The 13,940-nt window shown below is 47.7% G+C and overlaps 1 protein-coding gene across 4 annotated transcripts in view; it reads left to right on the forward strand.

Moving 5' to 3' along the window:
* The window catches only part of fermt2 (fermitin family member 2), a 41,713-nt gene extending 34,146 nt beyond the window's left edge, over nt 1-7,567 (forward strand). For 2 of the 4 annotated variants that reach the window (XM_035431087.1, XM_035431105.1), the window contains 9 exons: nt 968-1,102; nt 1,491-1,540; nt 2,174-2,298; nt 2,451-2,557; nt 3,037-3,258; nt 5,393-5,413; nt 6,054-6,178; nt 6,807-6,948; nt 7,362-7,567. In XM_035431087.1, coding sequence (XP_035286978.1) covers nt 968-1,102; nt 1,491-1,540; nt 2,174-2,298; nt 2,451-2,557; nt 3,037-3,258; nt 5,393-5,413; nt 6,054-6,178; nt 6,807-6,948; nt 7,362-7,535 — 1,101 coding nt within the window. In that variant the 3' untranslated portion in view covers nt 7,536-7,567. The remainder of the gene's footprint in view (nt 1-967; nt 1,103-1,490; nt 1,541-2,173; nt 2,299-2,450; nt 2,558-3,036; nt 3,259-5,392; nt 5,414-6,053; nt 6,179-6,806; nt 6,949-7,361) is intronic. The other 2 variants (XM_035431096.1, XM_035431111.1) reach the window with 1 other exon arrangement.
* The last annotated feature ends 6,373 nt before the right edge of the window (nt 7,568-13,940 follow it).

The following is a 13,940-nucleotide window of genomic DNA, read 5'->3' on the forward strand; positions in this document are numbered from 1 at the left end:
CTGCTGTCTTATTGAGGCGGCTTTGTCCTCCCAGCCTTTTGTGTACAATAGCATTAGCACGTGTAGCGCAGGATATTGCTGGCCGCTAGTTATTTGCCAGGTCAGGTAGTAGTTAATGAGGTTACAGTGTGACGGCAAAAACGGCGCACAAGGGAAATGAGGTTGAAAAAGTGAAGACTGATACGGACAGCTGCGAAAGAGGAAAAGAAAGGAAGTGGAGGAGGAGGAGGAGGAGGGTTATGACGTGATGCGGAGAAGACAGAAATGTCAAAGAGACATTTGAGAGGACCTGAAAGAGGCAAGAGTTTGCAGGCTGTTGGAGGAGCACGGACAGGACAGGACTTTACGGTCTGTGGAGAAATTTCATTCGGGTCTTGCGCGGTTGGGTCTTATCAAACCCTGCTGGTTTTTCAAATATCCGCGGCCTCTCTCGTTTCTCCTCACATTTACGGCCGATGACGCTTCGGGGGAAGCGTTTGTCCCGCGTTCTGAAATTCTAGCCGGCCGCAGAGCTCCGAGCGTGAGCCCGTGTCCTGAAACACGCTACGCTGTGTGCAGCTGTGCATGCATTCACGTGGGGTTGACTTTACAAATGCCGTTTGTCAACAGGCTGTATTTAGTGCTTTGAGCTGACAGACGAAATTGTGTGGGAGTCATCAAGGAATATACGTTCTGTGGATCTGGCCTTAATCCACTGGGTTTACCTAATGTATATGTGTATGTACTCTACACACAGCTGCTTCATGATGTTTAATGGTTGGCCCATCTATAATGTAGAGACTTAACTCACGTCACATATTCTGGAACAAGGCTCCCACGTGTATGATTTTTAAGTTTAAGTTGAAGTTCCACGCCCCTCTTCCCCCCAGTTCACCTTCCACCGAACCGATGGTGTCTCAGGGTAGCAGACGTCTGTTGTCCGTTGTACCGAAGCACCGTCTGTCTGTCTGTCACCCCCCACTCACAGTACCACATCAACAAGCTGTCCATCATGTCGTCGGACAACCACATGAACAACAGCGAGAAGGAGGTGGACGAGGTGGACGCCGCCCTCTCCGACCTGGAGATCACTCTGGAGGGAGGGAAGACCTCCAACACGCTGGTACGGTGCCTCCACCTCTCTGCTCATCCGCTCATCCATCCATCCATCCATCCATCCATCCATAAAGCCCTGCAAAATCCCACCCTGCACCAACTCTCTGGCCAGCGTTTCAGTATCCAAGACATGGATTATGGTTTTAAAATAATTTTTGCTGGAGATTTTCTTGTTTGCTTGACATTTGCTTTTCATTCTCACCCTTGTTTTGTTGTGGTAGGGGTTAGAACATTAAGGTTCATGTAAATGTCAAGTTCAGTCAGGTATGCCCAGGTGCAACAACAAATGTATGTAAACAAAGAAAAAACTTGCTCCCAGTGCCCCTGGCATGCTTTTTTCTGTATACGTCCCTATGACTGTGCATCTAATATTTCAAATATTTCTCTTCTATCAGGGTGACATCACGTCCATTCCGGAACTTGCTGACTATGTGAAAGTATTCAAGTAAGTTTGACGGGAATGAGAACAAGACTTTAAGTGTTTATTTATGTTTTTATTGGCTCATTTACATTGTTTAATTGACACGCTTTGTAATTTTAAGGAATGCTTAAGTCTTAAAGACATTGTTATATCAGATATCTGGAGATAAGATTTGTGACTGAAATAGCAGGCCGGTATTCACGTACATAAAAACGGCGGATTAAAAAAAAAAACCCAGCATCTGGCTCCATTTTAGGATTTTGAAGGTAAAAGCAGAGGTGCGGGCGGGGGGGGGAGAAGGAAATGTTCCAGGCCCCTTAGAAGAACAATGAGGGGTCATGACCTGTCCCGCTTGGATGTGTGCTGCTGCTCACCAGCTTCGGTCAGCTCTGCGGCTCCGGGGGCTGGAGTTTCCAGTAAACCCTGTGTCAGAGGAGTCCTGTTACTCTGCCTTTACGGCTGTATTTTCTCCAGAGTTGGCTTCCATGGTCCTGGCCATAGGCTGCAGTGCTGACTCAGAGGCCACTACCCTGCATTGTGGGGTTTGGGGGGGGGTGTAGGGAAAAAAAGGCTCGCCGTCAGGCTCTTGGCTCGGGCTACAAAGTGGAGGTTTGCTTTAGCGCTTGTGGCCTAATAGATTTCTGCTCCATCTTGCAGGCCAAAGAAACTGACGCTAAAGGGCTATAAACAGTACTGGTGCACGTTCAAGGACATCACGATTTCCTGCTACAAGAGCAAAGAGGAAGCCCACGGGACCCCTGCCCACCAAATGAATCTGAGAGGCGAGAACATTTAGCGCGTCTGGCTATAAAGGCTAATCATTCCCAGTAACCGTGCCCGCCATTTTTTACCTGTTTTTTTTTTGTTTTTTTTTACAAATAAGAAGAGGCTGTAATTCTGATTTGCCAATCCTCCTTCCAATTTATCTCTGTAGGTTGTGAGGTGACACCAGACGTCAACATCTCCGGTCAGAAATTCAACATCAAGTTGCTAATCCCTGTGGCCGAGGGCATGAACGAGATCTGGCTGCGGTGTGACATGGTGAGTGTGGCGCTCTAGCCCCCTCTAGTAGCTGGGAGGAACCATTGCATTTGTGTTCCACTTAACTTTTTTTCACAAAATTAAAAAAGGAAAGAAATGACAACTTTTTTAATTGTATGCTTAAGATTTTCCCCATGCAACCCTAGAAAATAGTGAATTCGATGAGTAGAAATGATTATTGGATAAATAGAAAACGTGGACAGATATATCAACGTAAGTACAGAAAATGGCAACATATGTCCCAGTCGATCTAAGTGCCAAATGTTCAGTGATGAGTCAGTCTCTTCCAGTTTATCGGAGGGTTCATAAGTTCAGGCGGTTTTGCGTGACTGTGTATAAGTGCGCATGTGGCTGTGATCAGCTGATACCGTTTCCCGAGCGCTTGGCGTACTCCTGTTCCTGTGAAGAGCTGCGGGAGGTCAGCGGGCTCGCGTGTGCCGTGTGATCAGAGCTCCTCTCCCCCGCGCCTCCGTCCGCAGGAGAAGCAGTACGCCCACTGGATGGCGGCCTGCCGCCTGGCCTCCAAAGGGAAGACCATGGCGGACAGCTCCTACAACCTGGAGGTGCAGAACATCCTGTCCTTCCTCAAGATGCAGCACATGAACCCCGACCCGCCCTTCATCGCCGAGCCCATCAACACCGACATCAACCCCGAGTGCCTGGTGTCGCCGCGGTACCTCAAGAAGTACAAGAACAAACAGGTACCTGCCGGGGGGGGGGGGGGGTAGTAAGTCCAGTAAGATACGAGCGACTGGGGCTCAGAAACTTTCCGCTCTTGTGATCACATGTCACAGTAACGTCAGGCAGGCTATATAACCTGGCAGGGAGGGAGAGGGAGAGTGGTAGAGAGAGGGAGAGGTGGAGGGACAGGGGTAGGGAGAGGGGAAGGGAGAGGAAGAGGGATAGAGAGAGGGGAAAGGGAGGGGGGGTAGAGAGAGGGGTAGAGAGTGTTAGAGAGAGGTGGAGGGACAGGAGTAGAGAAAGGGGGAGGGAGGGGAAGAGACAGGAGTAGAGAGAGGGGGGAGAGGAGGAGGAGGTGCTCTGGTGTTTACTCTTAAGTAGGGCTTGACAGAGCATTGGCTGCTGGCTCCCAGCTGGACGCCTGGCATCTGGCTGTCCTGCAGAGGAATGTGAGCCCCCCCCCCCCCTGCCCCCCCCCCCCCCTTCCCCTGCCCTCCCTCTTACGTGCCTCTTCCCTCCAAGGGGAGTCCAGGACAGTGAGGAAACACGCCCAGCCGGCTCCAAGAAAAGGCTTAGATAAGGCCCCGCATTTATCAAACACGCTTCCAATTGAGTTAATATTTTTACAGTGACATTTATTTATTGCCCACGTATTGCAACTGTGTGTTTTGCAGCCAATGTGCTTTAGATTAGACGGCCGCTTTTTCTGTAGGGTGGGTAGGAAGCCATGGCTGAGTGCTTTTCAGTCTCTGGCTGCTTACTGTAGCCTGCAGTAGTGAAGTCTTATTGGTCGGCAAGGACCGCAGGCAGGAAGAGGACTCTGAATGAATGACTTTCACACCCGTAACGAGAATAAGCCTACATATTTCATTTTCAGGGTAAGCATGAGGTTGATATAATAGCTGCTTGTTAGCTAAAAATAACTGGTAACTGAATGTCATTTAAAATGACTTGGCCCACCCAGACACGGGACGGTGGTGTAAATGCGTGAAGCGATCGGTCCCCACCCCTCCCAAACCGCAGCGGGGCGTGTTCCGGTGGCCCCGTATAGGGAGGCTTGTGACTCTGCCCCCAGCTCTCTGGGGCCTACCGTCCTGTCCCACCCTCCGGCTCAGCCGGTCCCGTCCCGCTTCTGTGAGGAGCACAAAATGGCAGAGCCGCCCCGACACCGGACAGTCGGAGGGGGTGGGGTCACGGCCGACAACACAGGAAATGGGCTGGGGGACCTGGGAATGCGGCGGCTCTGGTCTGCGTGAGAGTAGCGCAGTTTAGCCGTACTTCCCCCCCTCTTAGGGCTCCCTGGATGCGGCTTCCATGTTCTGATCCCTAAGGATATCCCTTGGAATTTTCCAGGAGGGAGATTAGCTGACATTTTGGCTAAACATCCAGTTTACGACGGAACAGCAAACCTCACAGGCACAATAACAAACATGGTGGATATCGCTCGAAAAATCTGACCTAGCTGTTGCCTTTCGAGTGCACTTTTCAGGAGGGCTTTAAGTATGCAGCACCACCCAGTGGAAATAATAAAAACTACAACTCTGGGTGCACAGACTAAACAACACAAAAGAAGTCATGACATTTTTCACCGGTTTTCCTGCGGTAGTAGGCATCAGTAACTCTTAGTCAATTAAAGGAAGTAATAAAGGTTTGAATGATAGAAATCTTGGTGAATATTATGTGGAAAGCTAATTTGCTTATGTGCTATGTGCATAAAAAGTTTTATTTGATGAGTATACACATGAACTGTGTTTCATTGCAGACATTAAAAGTTGATTTGCATATTAATGTGGCAAACAGCAGTAATTGGTGCCTGTCGTTACTGGAACGCGAACAAGAAATGAGTTTGTTGCAGCTGCCTGGATCTCCGTAACCCTCCGGACTCTGATTGGCCCAACAGACACAGTGGCTCCTCCCTCTTCTATCGCTAGAACGCACTCCATGAGTCTTCTCTTCAAATTCTCCTGGCTTTAGTGTTTTGATTTCTGTTTTTTTTCTGTTATTTGTCTTCTGCTGTTTGTTGTTTTGCTGTTTAACATTTGTTTGCCTCTGCTTGATTTGCTTGTTCTCATTGCCTCTTTTCTTTCTTTCTGTCTTTCTCTCTCTCTCTCTCTCTCTCTCTCTCCGCTCCTCTTCCTCCGCCCCCTTCTTCAGCCTGGCTCTATAAGGGACTTGGTAAGTGGAGACGCTCGTGTTCCGGCTGCGATGGCGCACGGGTCACTGAGCCTCGTTAGAAGTAGCTCCTCCTGAATGTTCCGCTCCGCTACTGCATTTGACCTGAGAATGCCACTGAGTCTCTAGACCGCAGGGCCCTGCCGTCTGAGCTGCTGCTGCTGCTGCGGCTGCTGCTGCTGCGGTTGGCACCCTGGCAGCTACGTGGCTCCTAGCGTACGCGTCATCCGGAGAGCCGGTCGGCGGCGCGTCTGTGTGCGGCCGGGTGTCACGCATCAGTCGGTCTCTCGCCGCTCCACGCTCAGCTTTGTGCGGTCGGCTGAAGCGATGCCCTCATGGGGGGGGGGGCGGCGGGGGGGGGGTGTGTGTGGGACGGCTGCACGCTTCCTTCGGTCTCTGAGGCGGGGCGAATCCCTGAGCTGCGTGCACACGCCCGGTTTGAAACGCTGCTGTCACTGGGAGGTGGCTGTGGGGGTCCACCTGGGGGCGCTGCTGTACACCCGCCACGGTTTGGGGGGGGAGCACGACGAGGTCTTGGGTCACGGGGGTGGGGGGGGCGACAGGACGCTGTGGCGCCGGACTCTGGTTCGGACCCGGACCCGGACCCAGACCCAGACCCGTGACGGCTATGTTCTCCCCGCAGATCACCGCCCGGATCCTGGAGGCTCACCAGAACGTGGCCCAGATGAGCCTGATCGAGGCCAAGATGCGCTTCATCCAGGCCTGGCAGTCGCTGCCAGAATTCGGGATCACACACTTCCTGGCCAAGTGAGTATCTCTCTCTCCCTCTCTCTCTCGCCCCTGAACATCTCCCCTCACTCTGTCCCAATTTGTCTTGGCTGTCATCAGCAGGTCAGTAAAGGTTAATTCCACAATTAGCCTCTAACAAGCTGCACAGTACTGTGGCATAGAGGTGACAGAGCTGGACTGTGTCCAGTTTGCAGTAAAATGTATTCAATGTGAAATGGTGTTTTTCATCTACTCAAGAATACAACTGGATATGGACAGCCAGCGTCAAACCGGTGTAGACTTGAGGTAAAGTGTAATCCGGATTTGTTCATTTACATGGCTGGTTCTTAAACTTTTAAATATCAGGACCCAAATTAGAAATACTTTTCAATGCCAGGAGTCAACTTAGAAATGAAGTGCTTTCCTGGGAGCCTTGCAATACTCATACAAGCACAGCCTAGTGCACTACAGACTTATTCCAGGACTCACTTCATGCACACCCACGACCCATTTTGGGTCCCGTCCCATTGCTTAAGAAACAGTGATTTACATTAATCATGGAAAGTGTAAGGTGATTGTAAATTCTGGATCTCCCCATTGGCTGTCAGTAGCGGAGGGGGGTTTGGGTTGCTGTTGGTGACCAAGCGCGGTGTCTCCCGTCTCTCAGGTTCCACGGTGTGAAGAGGGAAGAGCTGATCGGGATCACCTACAACAGGCTGATCCGCATGGACCCCGGCACCGGCGACGCCATCAAGACCTGGCGCTTCAGCAACATGAAGCAGTGGAACGTCAACTGGGAGATAAAGATGGTGCTTATTTTAACCGTGCCGGACGAGAGATTACACAGCCCTCAGGGCCACGCTCGGCCTCACTTCTGGATTACTTGCGCTGACCCGTGATTTTGTGCTCAGTGATTATGAGCTATGTGCACTAACGCTCTGGGGTCACCCCGTGACCCCACTTTGTTTCCCCAAAGCAGTGATGTCATCCCATGTCTACACTGAGTTAACTCAAAATGTGTGTAATATCACAAATATGTGATAAGAATGTTCTTGACTGAACATTCTAATGCTGATGTCACAGTCAACAGTAGTTATTATGACATCAGCATTAGAATGTTCAGTCAAGAACTAGTCTATTTTTATTAGAACATCGAAGAAACATTCCAAAAAACCTGCTATTCAGAGGGTGGTGGTGATGTCTCCCTGTTTGCGGCTCGCAGGTGACGGTGGAGTTCGCCGACGAGCCCAGCATCTCCTTCGTCTGCGCAGAGGTGGACTGCAAGGTGGTGCACGAGTTCATCGGGGGCTACATCTTCCTGTCCACGCGGGCCAAGGACCAGAACGAGAGTCTGGACGAGGAGATGTTCTACAAGCTGACCAGCGGCTGGATCTGACCCGCTCTCCAGCGGGTGGAAGCCGGGGTTCGGGGGGGAGGGGGGCGGGTTGGGGGTGGGGGTGGGGTGCTAGGGTAAAGGTTTATTTTTATTTTTTTCTAACAGTGTCAGGAGTTCGACAGGTTCATGCCGTTTTTGTTCAAACATGAATCCTTTTGCGTTTATGCTGACCAATGCATTTCTGACACTGATTATTTGCTGATGCGGTCCAGGCAATCTGGAGAACTTGGGGAGGGGGAGAGGGGGGCCCCCACGCCTTTCCGTTGTTCCGCCTCCAACCTGCAGCAGGTCCCCGCCCCTTATTTTCCCAGAACCCCCTCCTGCTGTGATGCAGTATATGCAGTAAGGGAGGCAGCTGCACTGAGCAGCGTTCTCTCCTCCATGCAGCCAGACTCGCATGCATGTCTCTCATGCGTTTCCCACAACCCCCCTTTCCTCACGGTCCCTCTCCATCCCATCATGCACCTGTGCTCTTCTTCCTGTTTGCCTATAAGCTCATACCTATCTATTTTTTTTTCGTGAGTTTTAATAATCCCCCTTGATCATGTTTATAGCCAACAAAAAAAAACAAATCCAGCTTTGCTTACTAAGAAAAATTAAGCTATTTATTGTTAACTTTTGCATTCTTTGTCAGGCGGTTCTGTTGCGCCCATAAGGATGCGCTGACTGTGCCTCTGGTCTGTTTATATTGTCTGTGGTGAGCAGCTGTCCAGCCGTGTATTGAAAGCAGTTCGGAGTAATTTCCTCTAACAGACTTTGCAGTCGAAGTCAGAATAAACACAGGTAGTCTGCTCCCTTGTCAGTCCAGTGTAATGCATAGCTCAGTTCGGTCACGTAAAGTCTGCGTAATGGTAGTTTTCATCGGCACAAAAAAAAATCAGCCGCAGTTTTAGTCAGAATGGAAATATTCTGCCGTGGTGATGTGGGGAGGAGCACAGACACGCTCAAAGGTCTCTTTCAGGCTGGCTTATGATGAAGGATTGTTTGTTTTGTTTTTTTCTCCTATCTATATGAAGTAACACCTAAGCACTTCCACAATGCAATGAAGTCCCTATACGTATAAGCTGTTTTAAGTTCCTCTTATAGCAATGCCCTCTCTTTTTTTAAATTTAGCCTAGTCAGGCTCAACACTAAAAGAAAATAAGAGTATGTAAAAAGGTAGCTGCCGTGCGCTTCGCGTTAGCCTGGCAGACGCCTGCATTTCCCCTAGCCGGCAGCCCGAGCTGGTCGCCATGGTAGCATATCAGAAGACACAAGGCTGGGTTCCCGCTACTCTTCTAATGGTTTAACGTGTCAGTGTTGTGGAGAACTTCTGGTTTTCCAGTCTTTCCTCCTCCTGGGGTCAGGGGTGTCGGAGACGCCCCGCCTGGCTTCTTCCTGGGGCCCCTTCAGACCCTCTCTAGGGGTTTTCGGGGTTCCGGGAGGGGGGGGGGGGGGGGGGGTCACGCACCCCTCTCTTCAGTGATATCCACACGTGTCCAAAGTTTGGAGGGACAGCCAAGGCTCAGCCATGAATTAGACGCCGGCTCGTAGTGTGTGTTTTTTGGATCATGAAGGATTTTCTGTGAAGGTGTATCCTCTTGTTTTTTTTTTTTTGGCCCGCTCGCTTTTTCATATCGCGATTCTTAATCTTACACCATATAGTATTATTCAATGCCATGATATTATTACGCACCAGCAATAGGTCACCAGTTTTAAGAATAAATATGCAAAGTCCATTTTTCCTGAGTATGAAGGAAGGCTAAATGAAGTATTAGTTTTTTGTAACTAATGTAAAAACACAAGTTTTATAGAATTGTACAGTTTTTGTTTCTTTTGTCGGTCTTTTTCTGGTTTTGGAAATGTTTACTCCAAAAAAAGGAAAGGATAAAAAAAAGCCATCTGTTGACTATGTGAAGTATGAAGATTTGTGCCTGCCAATGTTAAGGTCTTAGCAAGTTTTTAAGATTTAAATATATATGAATATATGTACAAAAAAAAAAAAAAAACACTAGTCTCAAACTCTAGGTCGGAGAGAGAGAGGGGGAGAGAGAGAACAGCCGCACCTCTGTATTTTAACCTTAAAAACTGTTGCCAAGGGCTTGTGTATCATCACTTCTGTTTTCCTCTTTTCTCTCAGCTCTGTGAAGCTCCAGCGATGCTCTGTGTTTTGGCTGTGCATGCCTGGGCCTCAGTCTGGTTTTATAATCCTCTTGCACATGCAATACGTCTGTCCTTTTTCCCCCCCATTTCTTCTTTAATTTCATGTCACCTTAAGTTGGATATTTGTGACTTTTTGGATTTTTTTTTTTTTTTTTTTTTACAGAATTGGAATTATTTGAGAATTGCTCTGTGCTATTATAAAAAATAGTGCTAATATGAAAGAGGATCTTTTAAACCGCTGGAGTTTGAGACAAATTGCCGTTAATAAACTGAAGTTAGAAAAAAAGCAAGCTTATCCTGTTTTGTTTTCCTGTAACTTTTTTTTTGTTTGTCAGTGCATGGCCTGCTGTTTTTCGACTGTAAAAAATGCATTTATTTTAAAAAATAAAAATCATTTTTATTTAAATGTTCTTAACTTTTCTGATTTGGTGATCACAGCTAATGCATTTAAAAAGATTTCACAGCTGACAAGCCTGCCCCAAGGCACAGACTTGTTTATATATTGAATTTTTGGACCACATCTTCAGTAATTTTATGGAGATACATTAATGTCCTCATACAATGACTAGCGTGTTTCTCACGTCTTCTGTATTCTGCAGTAGTGTAATAATACATGTACCCAGCAGAGGGCAGTGTATGATTACTCTTAGGTTCCCACAGACAGACTCCAGTTTGAAAAAGTCTTGAATTCTCTAAAGGTCACACTGCGCAAAACTTAATTTCCCCGTACCCCCTGAAATAAAGTGGCTGATTGATGGCCGATGAGCCCTGGAGCGACGGTGACGACATGCTGCGGTGGTTTTTGGGATATCTTGGCGGTCATCATCTACAGAATGTTTGCCGGTGACGGTGTCGCTACGGAGATGCGTATAAGGAAAAGGACCTGCGGTCTGCGCAGTCTGCCGTGGTTCCCAGGGCCCGAGGCTCGATCCGAACACGGCAGCGATGCTGGCGAGACTCTGGTTGCTGCCGGACAGCGAGACTGTGGACCGAGTCCGTCTGGAAGTCAGCACCCTGGGCCACTGCTCTGCCAAATGGGAAATGATATTGATCGACCCTAAAAATGCTTGAGACCGAAAGGCAGACGTTTCTGGATGTGTATCGATCAGTTTTCTTTTCTTTTGTTTTGTGAAACTGCCAGTGCAGTCGTGATGAAAGTTTTGTGAGGTCAAAAACCTTGTTCCTCACGTCCAAAAGTTCCTGGTTCTGTTGGTTGCGCTATAATGAAGTTTTTGAAGAAGAAATTCTTAGGAAACTTCTGAAGATTTGATAGAGAAATTTGAAAACTGCCTTTGGAGCCATACTTTTATATCATGAGTAAAACAGGATGAGTAGAGGTAGGAAACCTAGTCCTGCAATCAGACCTTGTTTACATTGCAAGACTAAACTACTATAACTGAAATTTACCTGTTGTTTCAATTCATATCCATCTAACATACGTGTAATCATCAGTAATGCTTGGTTGTAACCTCTCTTCTGTGGCCTGCCATCATTTGACAAAGAAAGTACAGCAAAGACTGAGTAAGCAAGCAGGTCCTGTGTCAAAGTCACATTGTAGCCTGTGGGTCTCTGGCTTCCTCCTGGAGGAGAGTGTGTGTTTCTCACACAAACGTCACCTCCTATCCTGTGTTGGCTGTTAATTCTCGCTGGGGCCCCTTCAGTTTGAATGCTCCCATTGTGTCCGGCAGCAATAGGAAGTCGTTCCACAACAATGGACACTCCCACCCATGTTCCCAAATTCCTGGGATCTTGCAGGGACACCGTGGCTGTCTTCCACCAGGACTGGAACTAGAGGATGGGTCGGAGGGGTGTGTCTCGTGCACATTCGCTAAACGATAATAATTTTCTTTTCACAGTTCCAACTCTTTGACCGGGTATGCGGAGCACTGTCACAGATTCAGCCGTCACTATGAACAGTCTTCTAAGTCGCCGCGACGTTGAATCGTGTCCAAAAAAAAAAGAAAGGGGTACGGGGTTCCACCCCGTCCAGCTCCCGACATCACCCCTAATCTCAGCAGAATTGGCGGGAATGCCCGCGGCACTTTCTGCAGGGTTTGGAGCCAGTCCTCTCTCGGTATATCCTGAAGGGACTTCCTCTCGGCGGGCCCCTTGCTGTGATGCCATGCGGCTTCTTGGCATCGGCAGTCGGGTCGCTAGAACAATTAATTCCGCTCCTTCTGATGTTAATGAGGCCGGGCACTGTGCCTGCTTCGGGCTCACGGACCTTTTAACAAGGTTTGCATAGCGGCAGCCAAGGCATGAGAGCAGAACTGCATCCTGGGATGGCTCGGGTCAGCATCCGCCTCCCTTCGTGAGAGCCAGAGCCAAGTGCGCGTAGCCCAACGCTCCAGAATGGAATACGTTTAGTCTGACTGACCGTGAATGCGTGATGCATTTCTTTGCTCTTGATTTAACATTTCATGACATCTATATATTAGATGCAAATGTATGTTGTAAGAGTAAAGTTTTACCTAATCAAACAGACCAAGACCAATTTTTTTTTTCGAGTTTTTCTTATTTCAGGGGTGGCGATTGATGCAGCGCGAGCAATTGAAGCTGCTGCCATGACTCCCGAGCCATAAATCCCAAATGTTTTTCTTTTTTCATTCTCCAGCTTTTGTTAATACAGACCAAGTCTGCTGCATTTTCAACACGCGCTGCAATGTTTTCCCATATGGATTCAGGGTCTGTCTGCTTTTGACAGGCAGTGGAGTAAACTTTTTAAAAATGCATTTTGCTAAAATAAACACTTCAGAATTTTTTTATACCATACAACATATCCAAGGCCAAGGAATTGGTATATGTTGTAAGTCTGTGTGCAATTAAATAAGAGATTCTTCTGATTGCAAAATTTCCGAAGGAAAGTGGGGAAAAAAGCACAGTGAACAAATGTGAACTTTAAATTAAGTGACTCCTTTATGACAATTTAAATTATTAAGATCTGTAAGCTGTGGTGAAGAATCAACACACACACACACACACACACACACACACACACAGGCACATTTATATAGATACTGACAGGCACTAGGCAACAAATAAATATGGCTCAGGCAGACTGCTTCTGGCCTGCTTTTGTTAGGTTTTGCTATGAACTGTGTGCTTAATACAGATGAGCTACACATTCACAATGAGACATAAATTTTGCTCTCAATCCTGGAGGTGCATTTTGCTCCTCTTTGATCAGTACCTCTAGAAAAGGGCTTTAAATCATTCATTTCTGCTTTCATGCTTTCAACGTACATTTGAATAAAGCTGGCTGTACAAAAGTTGTATACATTTTTCCTTTCAGTTTTGAAATATGATATCGATATGGAAAGCTGTATACATTTTGTGGCGCTGTAAATGCTCTTTGGCAAATTCACATAAAATCCATTTTCCTTTGCACCGGGACAAGTAGTGTGAGCTCATTGGTCTTAAGAACCCCGGGGTCATTGTGGGGGGAAAAAATCATCATTGTCTTGTTAGGCCCGGAGGATGTAGTTTTATTTGATGCGCAAATCCAGCCGCGAGCTTGCGTGGCAATCTCTTCTGCGCGCAGTATTCCGCTCAGCCTTTGAAAGGAAGACGAAGCCGCAGCAGCAGAAAGCTTAATGTGCTTTTCAGATAACCAGCCTTGAGCGACGGCGCTGATTACAGACATTGTTAGACTTCAGTCTTGGAAGCTGTTCTGATATCGCAGACAGTAGACGGAGGATTTGTCCAATCTCGCATTTCAAGAAAACAAATTTTATGTTAATTCTGCGACGCATCAAAACTGGTGAGACATTTTTTTCACATCCTTTCCTCTGTGGCCAATTGGCTGGTTCGCTCTCGGCTTCAGTTGTGGCAACCCCCAGCGGTGTTCATACGAGTCAGAGTCTGAGGCGTCTGAGTGTCAGAATACTCAGTCTCCTTCAATAACGACTGAATTGGACTTTAAAATAGAATCGGCTCTTTAACGCAGTCTAATACCAGGGGCGACTCACTATTGATCCTGTAAAATGGCAAGCACTGAAGGTCTCGACTGTGAAAAAAATAAAGGTGTAAGACTGTGCAGTTTTACTGCGGAGAGAGGAGGTGGCCTCACACCTAACTCAGAGTGATAAGGCCGGCTGTTGAATATTGGTTGAAATATGAATGATCAAATGCGTCCTGTTGCATCCAATAAAACCTGAATTAAAGCTCTACTGCCCAACAGAATCTTGCTTCTTCACTGCCAGCCCTCTGCATGATGAACTATTGGTTTTTGAACCAAGTCAGGCTGAATGATTACATTTACAA

This window comes from Anguilla anguilla, chromosome 1, assembly GCF_013347855.1.
Source record: "Anguilla anguilla isolate fAngAng1 chromosome 1, fAngAng1.pri, whole genome shotgun sequence".
Classification (NCBI taxonomy): domain Eukaryota; kingdom Metazoa; phylum Chordata; class Actinopteri; order Anguilliformes; family Anguillidae; genus Anguilla; species Anguilla anguilla.